This window comes from Lissotriton helveticus, chromosome 4_1, assembly GCF_964261635.1.
Source record: "Lissotriton helveticus chromosome 4_1, aLisHel1.1, whole genome shotgun sequence".
NCBI lineage: Eukaryota > Metazoa > Chordata > Amphibia > Caudata > Salamandridae > Lissotriton > Lissotriton helveticus.
In genome coordinates, this window is record NC_136063.1 from 1,115,729,132 (window position 1) to 1,115,747,476 (window position 18,345).

The window sequence follows — 18,345 nt, forward strand, 5'->3', positions numbered from 1 at the left end:
GCATTCCAGGTACGGTGAAATGTATAAACAGTGTATGTTCATGAATTACAATAGGCTGTGCAACAATGGGTTTGTCATGTAGCTAGTTTCCTCTCTGCCAGTAAATCTCTGGGATAATAGGAGGTTAAACCCATTGTGTTAGTTATTGTGACAGAAGATTATCAAGTAAGATTGGAAGATAACATAGAAAACATGGGTTATGTAGCAAAGGCCTATCAACTGTTTCAGAGCTGTGCCTGAAACCCTCTGGAAATGGCCTGCCGAAGTCTGCATGAAGGATGTTTACAAATCCTGTACTGCCCTCGAGAAAGGAAAGACGAACATTAACAATGTGTTCCTGAAACCTAAGCTAACTCCTTCTGGAAAGCCCTCTTTAAAAATCTAAAACGTTTTGCTTCCCCTCTTCTCTGTGCATAAATACTTTGCTTTGACTTATACTTTTCCCTTGCAGTAATTCCTTCGCCTCATTCTTTTCATTCTTTTCCCTGCCTATTCTTCCCAATGGTAGACTGATGATGAAGATGATTTTGAGGTATGGATATCAAAATGATCTTTAATGTTCCTTGAACCCGTGTGCCGTGTTCCTCTAACCCGAGTGCTTAGGTGTGTGGCGAGTGCCGCAGTTCTCTTGTGAAAGTGGATTGTGAGTACATCAGTCATGGGCTTCTTTGCATAAACAATGGCATTTTCCAAAATAACGAAGTGTTTGCCAGATTTGCTTGTACAGAGCCCGCTGCATGTTCTTTGCTAATCTTTAGCATTGGTCTGGGACTGCGCCTGTGGACCTTTCTAGCTGGAATCACTCTAGTGGCGCAACCCACTGGTCACCAGAGACCCTGTTTGCAGCACCCGCAGCAGAGCTAGCATTATCAAATGGCTATGGTGTTTGTTGTGACTGTACTGCACGAGCTGCCAATATGTTGATAAAAACGAACACGCTGAAAGTAACAAAGACGTCTGAAATACTGGGATTCTGTGAATATTCTTATGTTGTTGTAGTTCATAAGAGATCAGTTTGTTGGATTTGACATTTATATATGCATCTATCAATGGCTTTTTCAAAATATGCAGTTTATGTTCTCGTAATGCAATAATGAGTGTTCTCCCTCATAATGCATAGCCTGGGATAATGTAATGAACTCATTCCTTGTGGGACACATTTTCATGAATACAATGCTGGATCGTTACAGCAACAGTTAATGACTTCACAACTCCTCCACCGGGCTAAACGTTTGTCTTATTTGTAGTCACAATCTAAAATAAAAAAAATAATGACTTTTAAGAGGCACAGGTATTCGTATATATTCTTTGCCCCATTAGATGGTCAAGGACAAGCACTGTTGTTCTGCGGATCCCAATCTTGAGTTAGGTTTCACAGGTCACGGAGTACCAGTGGTTTCTGGTCACACTTTAGTTGTTTGTCATGGGTCTGCTACCCATAAAGAATAAAGATTCTCTACAGGAACTTTTGCCATATTAAGAGTGAGGTAGCACAGTGGTTGCAACTGTGTTCCAGGCTTTCCTGAGAGGGATACACCTTACCCCCATGATTCGGCACGGGAATATTATTGAGTTAGATACACTGTACAGCAACAGGGCGTATTCCCCAGTGTTGAATTCATATATCATTCTTGAACCTGTGTTGGACTGCAACTAATTGACAATGCACAGTTTTGGGGCAAACCAGCTCCTGTACGCAAATAAAGTTGTAATGTACGTCACTATATTGAGATCCACTACATGGTAGGTCTCTACATCGTGGTATATTGCATCATCTAAGGGTAATCGTCACTAACCCTCTTGATAAATTTAACTTAGTTACCATTACCTTCTTTGTAACTAATTAACCCTCTTACCATTAACTTGCATAACCCTTACACTTTTTATCGTTTATCTGTTTAAAGCCCCATGATGTAGTGCTAGCGGTCTTGTGATTCACCGATGTGGTGTATCTGATCTAGTAGGAGTGAACCCTCAAATAACCTGACTCGCTGCATGAAATTCAGTAACTGAGACTTAAAGTAAAGTGGAGTGGTGGTGTGATATGTTTCATGCCTTTAGGCAACATCTGTTCCATCAGCCCGTGGAAAGGCACAGCCTATTCTCCATGACCGTTTCCAGAAGTGGTTCCTTTCCCTTACCCAGCTGCCAGTCCCTAATGAGTTACAGACCCCAGAAACCACTAGCTGGCAAGTGATAGCTGATGGCCTATGCAAGTGAAGCAGATGGCTTATACTAGTTTGCAGAGCTGCTTGTCAGTGGTCGGCAGAGAAGTGAAAGAGGCATGTGCATCTCACGCCTCCTCACATGCTCACACTGGTAGCTTCCGACATGCCAGTTACTTGACTGGGCACATCCTGTCGTCTTTACCTAAAAAGTTATGCATGAACGGGGAAGAAAGCAGCCACAAGCATCCTCCAAAACAGATGGAGAGCTTGAGTCATACAAGATGGCACTAAGCAGCTGACGTTAACCAGAAAGGTACATGCTGTGGATCTTTTTACCAAGCTATGATAAATGCACAAAGAAAGCAGTGGCGGCTGACCCTGATGCGACGCGGTAGGGTGGTAATGAAGTGAGGCGGGGGCCTCAAATATCTTTAAAAATATATAAATAAATACATTGTGACTTATCTGACCCTGCCTCTTCCTTCTCTCCCGAGCCCTGACTGGCGCACACTGCGCAGGCTCCCAGATGCCAATCCCAGCACTGCTCTCATGCTGGGAATGCTATTTCGATTTTGATTGGTTTGAGCGGCCTGGTTAGCCCTTCAGACAGTTCCTGGGAGCCTGTGGCTTTTCTCCACCCGCCTCTACAATACAGCTGGGTGGATAAATGCTAATTACGCATGATGGTTTGGTCCGCCTAAAATGGCCTCACTTTATAGTTCCCACAACTCCTCCTTCTGAAGCGGAGGAGCACGGCCCAGCCCGGCCCCGCCGGCAACTCGACTACCTAGCCGAGGCAACGGTGAAAAAGAAAATGATAATAACATAATTGTATTATCATTTTCTTTTTCACTGTTAACTCTGCTGGGTAGCAGCAGTGGGGCGATGCTCCTCTTCCATAGCTGGGGAGCCTCCCCTGATAGAAAGGTCCTAGAGAGGGGACGGGGTAGAGCAAAGGATATGCATAGTATACCATCACTGTAGTGCATGCAATGCATCCAGTACTTCGACCTTACCTGGTATGTTGATGTGGCGTTATGAACAGTAAATGTGTCCTCATCATGATGAAGTAGTGGTAGGCGATTTAGTTGCAGTGGTATTTTACTGGCCAATATTCTCAACGTTCAAAGTGGTGTCATACAGCCAGATATATATAACTGTTAATTAGGGGTTCCGGTGTCATCTCTAACCTGTTGTTGTTATGTTATGTTTCTTTATTTTTTTATTTTTTTATAGCAGTGTTTACAGCACCTTATACTGTTAGCCGCCTCCAATAGTTTAAAGGGAAAGCAGGGCGTTGCCATTTATTAAGCACACATGCTGAAATTGGCGCAGCCGGGTAGCACTTTTCTTTGTTTTCTCAAATTCAGGTATCTAAACATGAATGTTTAGATACCACAAGGACATCAGCTTCACTGAGTCTGTTTCAGAGTACTGTAGTGGCTCCTGCCTCACTTTTTGATGTCTTCCATAACAGGTAAACTGATGCCCTGACGTTTCCATTTTAGCATGCCTCTGGAATGCACTGTGATGGCTTTTGTTCCATGGTATTCTAAGTCTTAGCTTGTCCTGGCACCAGGTTCCATCGTCTCTCTTTGTGTACTGCCTGGAGGTGTCTTTAACAGTGTTATGCACAATGAAAAGTACTTTGTGTTATTTCATAGGCTGTTCTGGAATTCATTTTTACGATGAAGCTTGCATGATTTTGCCGCATTTGACTGATTACAGTGATAAAAAAAGAGAAAGCTAACAGCAGAAAAGCAGATTGCAAAATGCTGTGAACCAGCACACCTGTTGTTGCTGTTCTCACTTTCAAGACCTGTAAGTAAACCACCGACTGAGCTGAAACTGTTTGGAATGGAAAAGAGGACTCGTATGTAGCTGCAGACTGTAATGAAATTCAGAGGCCTGGTCGGGCGTTGTACCCAGCGCCTATTAAAAAATATACCAGGCACAGCCTTAAGTGGGTGTCCAGCATCGCCATTCTAAATATGTTCTAACCAATATCTTCAGAAAGGATAGAGCCAGCTTGCAATGGAAAACATAGGCTCTTTTCTACTCCTACGAAGGTCACTCCCCATAACTTTGCACTTTTCACCTCCGCGCCAGGGTGTTGTCATAATTATAAGCCAGTCACAGGAGGAATGCTGAGCGTCTTCTGTTCATGTGTCTGCAGGACCCATCTCCTCAACTCTAGGGAGGGCCTTTCCTTGTGGTTGTGTCACACCCCTCCGTTCACACAGACTGGCCAGTGGCATTGTTGGTGTGTGGGAATGAGGAGCAGTTTAATAGCTGCTCCCCTTTCTAAAAACTACAAGCAGTTGAAAGTGAAGGCACGCTCTTCAAGTTCCACCTGTGCAACTCCCAGGTAATTAGCTACTGACAGACCAGAAGCCAATCAGAATGCTGCAATGTAATTGAACAAGTTAGCCAGCTTACCTAGTCTATGTGTGGGGATTCCTGTAGGAGAGGCTAGTGGTATTCCAGGCTTCTCGACAGAGGCCTCTTACGGCGAAACAGGTTTATCATGTCTGATTACAAGAAACTTCGGGAGATATGTACAAGAAAATGTTGGAGCGTGGTGTAACGTAAAATTTGGCAACGCCTGCTCTGACATTTTCAAAATGCAGGGATGTGCCACATTTACAAAAAATACGGCACCCCCCTGCTTTTCCCCTAGTGCTGGTGCTAAAAAAGCTACCTAGCACTAGGGCAGGCAGCCTTTGCAGGGCCAATTGTTTATGCGCAGAAAGGGACACCGTTTTGCACATAATAATCTTTAAAGGTGATTTGCTGTTTCTGTGTGTGCTGCAGAATGCAGCACACATAGGATGGTGATACAAGGCGAAATTATTAATTTCTCCTCATATTTTGTTCTTTTCAAGACCAGGTTTTACCTGGACTTAGTTTTTGGCGCTGCCCCATCGTTGTAAATATGGGACAGCGTGCAATGCCCACTGGAACATTGATTGTCAGCCCCTTAGCCACAGAGGACTACTGCGGAAAGGGGCATATTTGCAAGGTGGCGTTAAGCAAAACAGCCTACATGGAGAAAATGGCCTCTCCATAGGCGCCTGGCTGGGTGGCATCCCCACCAATCACACCGCTGCCATTGCAGCATTGTGATCGGCTTAGGGGAAGGGAGAGAGGCTGCCTGCTTCCTGTTCCGAAAAGGGGGTGGTGATGAACAGAGTGTCTGAATTAAGCAGACCACTCTTACCCAGTCCAAAGATCAGGGCTTGATCCATCACCGTTATTTATCTCACTGCCCCATCCCAGCTCAGAACCTGGCTATATGCAAATTAGTCTGTCCCTGGCCCAGTGCATCATGGGAACAGGGCAGACCAAACTACCAAGCCAATTCTTCACCAGAAAGGAGACAAGCTACCGGGGACCGGTTTCTGGCATTTCAGCCTCTTCGGCCCGGCTTGCTTGAATCCTGATGGAGCAGTGAGAAAGGGACTCATGTCTGAGTATACCCTGCCACACCTATAGTGGCCAAAAGCGATTCAGAAAAGGGGGTGGTGATGAACAGAGTGTCTGAATTAAGCAGACCACTCTTACCCAGTCCAAAGATCAGGGCTTGATCCATCACCGTTATTTATCTCACTGCCCCATCCCAGCTCAGAACCTGGCTATATGCAAATTAGTCTGTCCCTGGCCCAGTGCATCATGGGAACAGGGCAGACCAAACTACCAAGCCAATTCTTCACCAGAAAGGAGACAAGCTACCGGGGACCGGTTTCTGGCATTTCAGCCTCTTCGGCCCGGCTTGCTTGAATCCTGATGGAGCAGTGAGAAAGGGACTCATGTCTGAGTATACCCTGCCACACCTATAGTGGCCAAAAGCGATTCAGAAAAGGGGGTGGTGATGAACAGAGTGTCTGAATTAAGCAGACCACTCTTACCCAGTCCAAAGATCAGGGCTTGATCCATCACCGTTATTTATCTCACTGCCCCATCCCAGCTCAGAACCTGGCCCAGTGCATCATGGGAACAGGGCAGACCAAACTACCAAGCCAATTCTTCACCAGAAAGGAGACAAGCTACCGGGGACCGGTTTCTGGCATTTCAGCCTCTTCGGCCCGGCTTGCTTGAATCCTGATGGAGCAGTGAGAAAGGGACTCATGTCTGAGTATACCCTGCCACACCTATAGTGGCCAAAAGCGATTCAGAAAAGGGGGTGGTGATGAACAGAGTGTCTGAATTAAGCAGACCACTCTTACCCAGTCCAAAGATCAGGGCTTGATCCATCACCGTTATTTATCTCACTGCCCCATCCCAGCTCAGAACCTGGCTATATGCAAATTAGTCTGTCCCTGGCCCAGTGCATCATGGGAACAGGGCAGACCAAACTACCAAGCCAATTCTTCACCAGAAAGGAGACAAGCTACCGGGGACCGGTTTCTGGCATTTCAGCCTCTTTGTCCACCCTAAGCGTGGAAGGGTATACTCAGATGTGAGTCCCTTGCTCATTGCACCATCAGGATTCAAGCAAGCCGGGCCGAAGACGGCTGTAATGCCAGAAACCGGTCCCCGGAAGCTTGTTTCCTTCCCAGTGTAAGAATTGGCTTTTGTAGTCTGGTCTGCCCTGTTCCCATGATGCACTGGGCCAGGGACAGACTAATTTGCATACAGCCAGGTTCTGAAACTGGGATGGTGCAATGAGCTAAAAAACGGTGTTGGATCTAGCCCTGATCTCTTGACTGGGTGAGAGTACTCTGCTTAATTCAGAGACTCTGTCCATCACCACCCCTTGTTGTAAATAATTTTGTCCACCCTAAGCGTGGAAGGGTATACTCAGATGTGAGTCCCTTGCTCATTGCACCATCAGGATTCAAGCAAGCCGGGCCGAAGACGGCTGTAATGCCAGAAACCGGTCCCCGGAAGCTTGTTTCCTTCCCAGTGTAAGAATTGGCTTTTGTAGTCTGGTCTGCCCTGTTCCCATGATGCACTGGGCCAGGGACAGACTAATTTGCATACAGCCAGGTTCTGAAACTGGGATGGTGCAATGAGCTAAAAAACGGTGTTGGATCTAGCCCTGATCTCTTGACTGGGTGAGAGTACTCTGCTTAATTCAGAGACTCTGTCCATCACCACCCCTTGTTGTAAATAATTTTGTCCACCCTAAGCGTGGAAGGGTATACTCAGATGTGAGTCCCTTGCTCATTGCACCATCAGGATTCAAGCAAGCCGGGCCGAAGACGGCTGTAATGCCAGAAACCGGTCCCCGGAAGCTTGTTTCCTTCCCAGTGTAAGAATTGGCTTTTGTAGTCTGGTCTGCCCTGTTCCCATGATGCACTGGGCCAGGGACAGACTAATTTGCATACAGCCAGGTTCTGAAACTGGGATGGTGCAATGAGCTAAAAAACGGTGTTGGATCTAGCCCTGATCTCTTGACTGGGTGAGAGTACTCTGCTTAATTCAGAGACTCTGTCCATCACCACCCCTTGTTGTAAATAATTTTGTCCACCCTAAGCGTGGAAGGGTATACTCAGATGTGAGTCCCTTGCTCATTGCACCATCAGGATTCAAGCAAGCCGGGCCGAAGACGGCTGTAATGCCAGAAACCGGTCCCCGGAAGCTTGTTTCCTTCCCAGTGTAAGAATTGGCTTTTGTAGTCTGGTCTGCCCTGTTCCCATGATGCACTGGGCCAGGGACAGACTAATTTGCATACAGCCAGGTTCTGAAACTGGGATGGTGCAATGAGCTAAAAAACGGTGTTGGATCTAGCCCTGATCTCTTGACTGGGTGAGAGTACTCTGCTTAATTCAGAGACTCTGTCCATCACCACCCCTTGTTGTAAATAATGCTTCCTGTTCCTGCCGGAGGAAGGAGTGGAAAGCAGGAGCCGGAGCCAGAGCTGTGAAAAAGGGGGACAGGTACGTTTGAAAAAATAATTATTCATTACTTTACCCTCACACCTCTCCCCGCATGACCCCCCGTGATTAATGCCGGCCGCGACTGTTCAGACTGTTTTAAAATACATTTCCAAACTGAAAATCGTTAACTGTTTGCCAGAGTAAAATTAGGGAACTTCATGACTGTGCTAAAGAAAATAAATGTATTTGCGAACACACAGAGAAAGGACCCGCCAAGCCCCTTTAACTGCCTGCTTATAAAATTCAGAATCATAATTCCCTGGATATAAAAGATTGAATACCTTTGTGGTACATCAGAAAAACATTTTCCTGTTCCATGTGACTACCCAATGTAGGGAACAATCGCAATACTTAAGAGAAACAAAATAAAAAAAACAGAAATGTACTCCTGCAGGCATATGTCTATATTTGCAGTAAATTGACAGCTTTTTACGAGTTCTCATAAAAATCCTGAAGTGCTCCTTGGAAATTTGAAAGGATCACATATTTCCATGAGAATTTCCATTTTCAATATCTGTGAGTATCTACCACCTATACCGTAACTATGTCTGTAAGGAAAAGTGCACCCTGTGCATATTTGTAAATATCCCCCTCCTTGGTTGAAATAGATCCTCTGAAGTCCTCCCATGTCTCTATCAATTTTTGGATGTGTTTTTAGGTTCAATGAATTTGTGAATGCTACTAAGAGATGCTGAATTATGAACTTAGTATGCACTTTTTGAAAGGCGATTTTCCTCTGTTGGTTCAATGTCAGTTTGCCTTTTAAAACAGTGTTTGGCATTATCTCATTGTACTAATATCATTTGCCCTTGCATGTTCTGCCTTCGTGCTGAGAAATGATTGTCCTTGATATATACAGATGGCATATAAGCACACCTTTCATTGTTTCCTATTGGTTGTAAGAAAGGAAACACATGCTCATTAAGTATAATTTGACAAATTAAAAAAATATATTTTTTCAGAGTGGAAAGTTCTCAAGCAGCTCCACTAGTCCTCAGCCCCCCAATGACACTCAACCTCAGCTACCACAGCAAGGCCTGCAGTACGCTGAAGATGCTGCTGAGCATGAGAACATGAAGGCAGTCCTGAAGACGACATCCTCAAGCGGGGAAAGCCCGACAGTGCTAGGCGTTCGCTCACGAAGCAGAGCTAGCAGAGGTAAGGGCAACGTTTACTGCTCTGTGCTTATATGTATACACACCAATTGCCTAGATGCTGCAGTTTCAAGACAATTTTGAATGAAATGAGTTTTATTTCAATAATTGAGTATTGTATTTAGTCTTCACTTCGGCGGCATCCAGTTTTCACAAAAAAACTGTTATTCTGTATTTAATCAAAGAATCATAACATCTGCCTTAATTTTAAGATTTCTGTGTGCATTTTCTGTTCTTGGGGTGCCTTCCACTTTGTGAACAGTCTTGAGCCCTTGCCATGGTAAGTATCAATAAAGGAGAGGAAGTGCTGCCATTGCTCCATTAAAACGAATACCCTGCATCCTCTCTTGTCAGATCGGAAAATGGAGGGCATCCTATTAAAAAAGCATTATAAAAGTTAAAAATAAAGTTCATTGAAAGTGATTTTGATTGATGGCGTGGCAGAAGTAAAAACATGGATCAACGCTGCAATAATAAGAATGGAAAACGAGTCTCCTCCGTGAAAAGCATGGTTGTTTTTTTAGCAATTCATTATATTGGTTTTCTTACCTATTGATGCATTACGGATACTAACATTTTTCAGATGTGATGTAATCAGAGTAAAGCTTTTTGAAGTGGTCATACCAGGCTTGGGCTGCAATATAATTGGGGGGAGGTTGAGCCCAAACTTTTAGCCCCATGTGAATAGGGACCAGAATGATCTTAAATCTTTATCAGCCCAAGCTTCCTTAAGTAGTTGCTAGCTGGACTCGTCCCACTCCCTTTTTGCATAATGTACAGTTGCGTCATACTGCCTTCTAGAGGCTCAAATGTGATCCATGTCTTTGGATTTAATGGCCAGGGCTAGGTTTTGACGTTCAATTCTACGGTCCCTTCTGTACCAGGAAACTGGCCCCCTTTTTTGATTTGCTGGCCCTTGGAATGCTTCCGGTTGCAGTGAAGTAAGCACTTATTCTATCAAAAAGACGGGAGTGGGCCAAATTAACCTTTGTCTTTTCCCCTGTGCTTTGGACAAGATGTTGTAATTCAGACGTGCCAGCCATCAGATTCTGCTGTGTGCCCTTGATCTTATTTTCATGTAAGGCTACCTTCAGCCATTTCAGCCTGGTGCGATCATTAGATGGAAAAACGTCTGTGGTAATACCTGAGAAATTGGCCGCCCAGAAAAGGCTTCAGGCTTAAGCAGAGTGGATTATGATCACTATCAGTTGTGAACCCCACATTCATATCGACCACACTTCTTCAGAGCCTTGGGTCTAAAAGGATGTAGTCTATGCGAGATGGGCTGCTATTCCTGTTGAAAGTGCTCGCACCCTGACTATCTGATGGCGTTCTTCCATTCACAGACCTTAGTCCATACTCAAGGTTTAGGGCGTTTACCTGAAGCGCCAACTACTTCCATTTCTTAACTGGGGGAAGATCTTTTCACTTGTACTCACTATGTCATCTTTATCTAAAGGTTCAAATGTGGGGTTAAAGTCGCCAGCTATTATAAATGTAGATTGACCAGAGGTCTTATCCAGTACCCTCTCCAGTTGTGTGAGTGTAGTGGAAGGTCTGCCCCCTTTTGTTCCCCCTTACATATATGTTATAAAACTCAACAGATTTCCCCGGGGAGCCCTCAATGCGGATTCCCAAAATATCTGTGCTGCCGGTCACAAAGGAGGATGATTGAGCCTCCCAATGCGATCCTAGCCTATATTATCAGACCCCCTGTTGGTCGGCCTGTCCTGCTAGTTGTTGCTGGGGAGCAATAACAAGCATACCCTGGCTTATATAAGGGGAACAAGGCTCCAGATCTCCTGCAAGCTGCATATGTCAAATCCTTCTGTAAATTTGTTCCAATGGGGAACGGACAATTTTAAAATGTGACCATGCCACGTTCCAGGATACTATATTGAGCTGGCAATTGGATTTGGGGCTAGGGTGCAGTACAATACTCAGAGTAACTGGGGGGAGCTGATAGGGGCCTGGATCTTTACTGTCGGACTTATGTTTGTACCAGAATCTGCCCCAGTGTGGATGTTCGCTAAACCGTGCCCGTCTATTTCAAGTGCCCCGTCTGGCTCCCCCATGTGGTTTGAGGGCTGAATGCCCTCTTGTCTGGCACAAGCAATGACATTTTTAAGATAAACGGAAGGGTACCTGATAGCTCCCTTAATTTCAAGAGCACTCAAACTCAATGAGGTGTACACTATTTGGTGCAGAATGGGCATTTTACTGCAACGACTGTCCAACCGTACATTTTCTTCTGAAATGTTGGAATCGTTTCTAATACTTAATAGCACAAGGGAATGTTATGCGCTGAAAACTTGTTGTAGGCCTGTGATATCAAGTATAGAAAATAAACATACGCGAAAATAAATGTAAAGGAAAGAGATCTTTCAGAAAGAACTGGATAAACCTTATAGCATCTAAGGGCTGCCCCTGGAATGTTGAAAATTGGACGAGGGCCCTGTGGATCAAGTAAACTGGGAAGCAGTATTTTTTCGATAAATTTTTTGCCAGATCCTAGCCTACTTTCTCCTTCACCATAAAAGGAGCTAGATGTGTTTGCTAGCATCAGATCAAGAGACATATTAATTAGAAGAGTTTACACTGCTCTAGTTAATGTAATGTACTCCTAATTGGAGCGGCGTTCTGCGTCTTTAGCTCGTCCAACAGTTGCCTTTTTTCATTTCAGTTTATTTTTATTGGATTTTAGTCCTGAATCAAATGCAGTAAGGCAAACAATTTCTAGCAGGCTTTTATACAAATTTCAGTTTCATGAGCTCAAGAAGAAATCTTAATCAATGGTTTTGTAGAGAAAATACAAACATTTCTCTTTTACGATGTCTACATGGTGATTCTGAATATGAGTTACTAGACTGAACATGATTGATTTCGTCTTTAATAAGTATTACAATATTAAGAGAGAGGTTAAAGTGGGGAAAGGTGGAGCGTTTATGACATAAGTTGGCTTCCTGACCAGAGAATGTGACCACACTTCTCTCACTTGTTTACTTTCCCATCGAGGTTCAATAGAACAGTGCACATGGCTACCAGCTAATGTCTGCTCACCATAGCTTAAGAATATGAAGTTAGGTATTGTCGTTCTTCGTTTGAGGCATCACTAACAGGGTCCCAGCAATCAGAAAAAGGTGGTAGAGAAGGGATAGTGCTATAATTTATCAATCATTCAACTCTGTATTTCTTGAAAGGTACTAATCATGACGTTAATCTGTGATCAAGATACGATGGAAAAATGTCACTGGCTAAAATGAAGTATCATAATTCTCACAAAGGAGATCACTCCAGATGATACTTCTTTAAATCACAATATAATCTCACTCCTCCCCAGATGACCCTTCCTCATATCCTGCAACCTCCAACAAACCTCTATCTCATCAAACCTTCCTCTTGCTTGGGGAATTTCGACACATGACAAAGGAAAATTAAATAAATAATTAATTTTCCCTCAGCATCGTTTGTCGAAATCACCCCCCCCTCCTCACCAGGCCCCACGATCTTAACTGCATGGGACACAGCTGCTCACACTACTTCCAAATTCCCTACCTCACTCCTGCTCTTGATTTCTCCCTACAAATCCCAGAAGCACCTAAGCAGTCACTGCCGCCACCCACAAGCTGTGACATAAAAGATGCAGCGCCAGTCTATCAAACAAACCTCCTGGATTGATCAGGGACCTCCATCCTACTCGCGCATTCACTCTTGGCTCTCTCCGTCTATGTCTCCATACTACTCAAACTTCGTCTTGCCTACCCTATACCCATTGCTCCACATTTCATACACTAATGGAGAAATCTAAAGCCCCGATTTAGAGTTTGCGCATGGGATATCTGTCATATTTATAATGGGTAAACTGTCCGTCGAATTCTACATTAGGCCCTTAGAGTAGTCCATTAGAATATGCCTTGTGGAGCAGTGCCAATGTCACACATGCATTACTGTACCAACTGTTGTCAGTAGTGGTAATTATCTATACAAGGGCTAGAAGTCTCCAATGATTTCCATTGCCTTTGCTATCAAGATACCGTTGTGGTGATGAAGTCAGTCTCTGTATGATTTGGCCGGTCAAAAAACATTCCACAACATTGGTCTCAGCAGAAAAACAATATCTCAATCCACATGATTTTTAGTTTTTTTTTTAAGACTTTCCATGAGTACAAAAATAAATAACTTCTCTAAGTTAACATTTAACAAAGAAGAAGATAAATAGGGGCCAAACACAAGCCTCAGGGATGCCTTTTTCAAAAGTAAGGAATGAACGAGACGGCTGTGGCCGAAAATATGTGTGTGTACAGCCAACTACTCTCTGCAACTTGGGCATTTGAAATCCGATGGTATGCATAGTTTATTCTCCTGCATACCATAACAATCTAATAGTGACTGGAAAATAAATGTGACGCAGCATGTTTTGCGAGTTTTTTTGCATTTTTCTCTACAAAGCAGTAATAACTGGGTGAGATACTCATGCATGGACCTGGGAACCTTGAGAGCTCCCCGGTTCTACTTTTATAATTTGGTTTCTTCCATCTCCGCTCAGGCTTCTGTATTCTTTGGTTTACCCTTTGACTATTGTTCATTTGCTTTTCTTGGTTTGCACTTACTGCTCTTACCTGACTCCACTGCTTGTCATCCTCTTTATTTTTCTAGAAGTGACAATTGTTTTCTTCTCTGTCCCTTCACCTTAAGCTGTGGTCTTCCTTTTCTCCTTATCTCCTTATCTCGGCTGTAATTTTTGACCCAGAAGAATTTCCTCCGCACTTGCTGATTTTTGGTAGTCTTTACAGCTTTTTCCTAATAAAACTGCGAAGATCTATCTATCTTGTGCTGACCTCCTATTTCTGTCTCATTTGACTTTGTTTTGAGATGTTTATTTTTACATCACATTAATTATTTCTCTACACAGTGTTACCTGCGCATAGATGCTGTTAGCAGCAATAGGTTGTGAAATAGTGAGGTAATAGTGGATATCACATCTTCAATAAAAAATGGTCCTTGCCACAGTTCCTAGATGTGTACATTAGACGCTTATCAAATTGTGTAAGTGACAATGTTCTGTCCCAAGATTCTTTACTGTAAACTCTCCACTCCTCAAAAAACAACTACGTATATTACGTTTTAGGGATAGTGTATTAGCAATTGTGGAATAGTGCACGAACATTGCTCTTGAAGTATGTAGTGTACCGTGGGACCTTTTTTAGTTTTTTTCAGCTGAATTTTTCATTTGTGACCTTTAATGTACTGACATTTCAGTAGTAGGCCTCACTTGAGACATAACACTTACTGAGGTCCCTGCATCTGCTTGCTGTGGATTTGTTCCGCGCCACTTAAACATCGATGCACAGCATAGTACATAGCACTGTCCATAGAACATGGGTTGACAAAAGTATTCTCTCACAATTATAGTTATATTTTATTTTTTATCCAAGACATTGAAAACTCAGGCTTCTTGATTCTCTGCCTAATTCAAAGGAAGGTAGATGGGAAAGTGTATTGCATGACTGAAAAGATGGATTTTCCCGTTTTAGATCAAATGTGAAAGTTCATAAATGCTTAAACATTTTATAGTGCAGTAGGGTTTTGAGGTAATCGAACAAAAGGTTCCAATCAATGGCCTTCCTTGGGGCGACTGGATCTGCGAAGAAGATTTAGGATGTTGTAGAGGTAAAACCACGGACTACTAGGAGACATTGTGCTGAGTTCCTCATCCTATTGTGTGACTCACCTTGAGGCTTAGACTCTCTAGGCCCATAACTTGAAATTTGAACTGGGTTGGCACCTGCAGGGACATGCTGAAAGCAATGCTGGCAATTCTCTTTGCTACAAACAATACATACCACACAATACACTTCATCCTGGAAATCCTATGAACCAAGGGTTATAAACAAACACCTCTTTAGTCCTTGTATCACAGTATAGAAGGTTAGAGTAGGCAGCCGGATATGAACAATTTGGACTATCACAGTAGGGCCTCAATGAGCTAAAGCCTACCTTGGCATGTACTCTTCTAGAATGTCTAAGATGAATGCTGTGCCTTTTTTAATGCCCTTGGTGGAGATGTTGGGCCCCCCGACAGTTGAAGCGATGGTTGACTCTAGACTCCTTCCATGACAGAATCAAAAAGGTAAAGGCTTCAATGTGTTTGCTGATGATGTGAACTCAGCCTTGTGTCTATCCTAGTGCTGTAGAAATGATAGTTGGGGTCTTGGGTGCCATTCATTAATGATTGGGAGGGCTGGCAATCACACACTGGATAAGCAGAAGGATAGGTGCAACTCATCAGGCAGTAGGACCAACCCTCCAAATAATACTTATAGTGAATTCAGCAGTTTTCTGTGGTGAAGCAGAAGAAGATTGAACAACTGTTACTGCTTCTGATGTTCTTAATCACTAGCAGGATATCGTGCATACTAACATGCTGGATGAGGGAAACTGATGCACTCCGTGTTTCTCAGTTGAACAGGATGCATTGTCAGTCATCCAGCTCCACTCCAGGAATGACTAAGGTGCTATTTAGACCTCAACATCAGCATTACGATGTGGAGTTTCAATCCTACAAGGGTCCATCTCAGCAGTTCACTATACTTTCCCCATTGACTCAAAAGAAGATGATGAGCCCATTGCTGCAAGGCTCTATACACCTTTCTTTTTTCAGGGTGACTGCTGGTCCTCAGAGACAGTCCCAGGGTAGGTAAACTCCCTTGCCCAATTGCATCCTTTCTCGGAAGCTAAGCACCGCTGTGGGACACACATGGGCATTAGTATGTGGACACCATTATAACATAAATCCAAACATAATCAGTTTTCAAGTGATGTTTATACATATAGACATAGTAGATGAGAAGAAATACTGGGGTCATACTTGCATAGTGGCCAAAAGTGTGTGTAAATGATTTCAGTGGTTCCACGAACAGTAGTAGTTACATTTTGACAGCTTCAAATTAAGCTTTCAGCAATGAACATGAATTATGTGTTCTACGTTTAAGAATTGTACTGTTTTTTCTCTATTCCTCTATAGCAAGCCTGGATAACAGAAAAAAATACAGGAAACGAAAAAATAGTTGTTCAACATATGCACCAGTCACAATCACAGGAAATGATGTGTAGTGAAATTTTAGGAGCTGCTTCATCTACAATTAAAACAAAGAATATATGTGTTCTTTATGTGTAAAAAGGTTTAAGCACAAGATTAACGTAATAGATTTAACAATTCGTAAAAAATGTCAATTATTATTTACATCAGGTAAAACATGAATCATTATGATAATAAACAAATCATTCCAACTGCAGCCTTCTTGTTCAAACAAGGTGCAGGACCTCATAAATATTGTACCTTTTTCACTGAAAAACCCTTTACACAAAGTATGAAGACAGCATTTAATAAAGGGATATTGTGTTTTGAATACTTCCTTCGGATATCATTGTAACAAATTTAACAATTCTGGACAACTGTAAAGAAAGTGAGGTATTGATCCAAATGAAGCCCACGGAATTTAGAGAAATGTAAGATATGGCAACTGTATGTGCTTCTTACTTAACCTGACATGTACGTCATTAGATTAGTGGATAAATAAATAGGATTTTGTCTTTTTCTATTATTCTGATCTAGTATTTGTTGAGAAGGGCAAGTGAAGTGGTATTCTACAGTCTAAATGGCTTTTCATAACAGACCATAAAAATTGGCTGTTTGTGTAAGTTTGCATTTTTTATTTAGAGAAATATTTGACCAGGTGCCTAGTATAGATTTTCGCGTGTAGTGAAATCTAACGTACATACATTTCATCCTCATACAGATTTTTATAGTTTCACTAATATGCCACAGCTGAGGAAGGGATTCATACTGAGGATTTAATAAAGGCACATTTTAATGTACTTTACCTTGGTCAAGTCTGAGGGAAAACTGTACCGTTTCATAATTAAGGTAAAACAATTTTTATATTGAAAAAATAAGACGGAATAGTTCTTCAATAGCACTTTGAAGGATTACTGTATCGACTTTAGGAAATATTCACAATACATTCCCTGGTAGTATTAATGTCCTCAGGCAGGAGAGAAGGTGGGGTTTTGCTATCTATTATGTTTGCATTGTATAATCTAAAGACTTACAGCAAAGTGGCTTCAACACAAAGGGTTAATTCTCAAACTGCATTTTCATATAAAGTAGTGCTACAGTATTATTACTCACTTACTACAAAATTCAATTCACCAGCCACTCCTTTTTATCTTTTCTAAAATGAGATTTCCAAACATGTAAGTTCGTGAGCATGAAGCAAATATGGGGGGAACCAGGGGAATTGGGGGTGGGGTGGGGGTCTAACTTCTACAAAATGGGAGGGGATCAGGCAAAAGTGAGGGAGCGCTTAGGTAGAGATATGCTACTGCAAAAACCCATCCGCAAAAGAGTAAACCCATTACTAGTCATAAGGTTATTCTAGAGCTAATCTGAAGTAATTACAGCCCTAAAGGTGAGAAACCACTCCTGGCTTCTCACAGGTACGAGAACACCCTCTCATAGGCAACAGCAAACATGGAGGCATGGACTTACACCCCTTAGGAAACAATTCTCAATACATTACCTTTCAATTTTAAATAGAATATATAGAAATGTTATTTAACGTTGAAATGTTAGATTAAATAAAAAATCACGTTTTGGAATTTTAAAAACTATTTTTGTTTTTAAATAATTCAAGCAAACATTCAAAAAATATTTTAAATGAATACAAAACACATAATTATCAGTTAAATGCAATAAATATTAAGTAAATATTAAGAGGCCAGTGAGTGTAGATTAAAAAAAATGTTGATAAGTAATATTAATTAATTAAATTAATATACTTTAATTATACAAATATGTATTTAACATTACATTTGACGAGTTAATGTGCTGTAACTTTGCAGTGTATTAGTTCTAGGTTAATAAATATATTTTCTTAAAATTAAATTGTGTTTTTATTTTATACTTACATTTTCACTTTATAAATCAAATAAAAAAGAATATCAATTGGTATTTTTCTTCTGCCATAGGGAAATTTCAACCTATGTGTGAAGGGTTATTAGTAGTAAGTTTACACTCATAAATTCAGTATTAATTTGTGGTAGTGGTTGTAGGTGGTTGTCACCAATGCTCATTTTTTT

At 42.2% G+C, this 18,345-nt stretch overlaps 1 protein-coding gene across 8 annotated transcripts in view; it reads left to right on the top strand.

Annotated features, from left to right (window-relative positions):
• Positions 1 to 18,345, top strand: part of FHOD3 (formin homology 2 domain containing 3) — a 1,303,582-nt gene that overhangs the window by 1,270,389 nt on the left and 14,848 nt on the right. For 5 of the 8 annotated variants that reach the window (XM_078687715.1, XM_078687717.1, XM_078687718.1 and 2 more), the window contains 2 exons: positions 509 to 532; positions 9,013 to 9,208. In XM_078687715.1, the coding sequence (XP_078543841.1) occupies positions 509 to 532; positions 9,013 to 9,208 (220 nt within the window). The remainder of the gene's footprint in view (positions 1 to 508; positions 533 to 9,012; positions 9,209 to 18,345) is intronic. The other 3 variants (XM_078687716.1, XM_078687722.1, XM_078687723.1) reach the window with 1 other exon arrangement.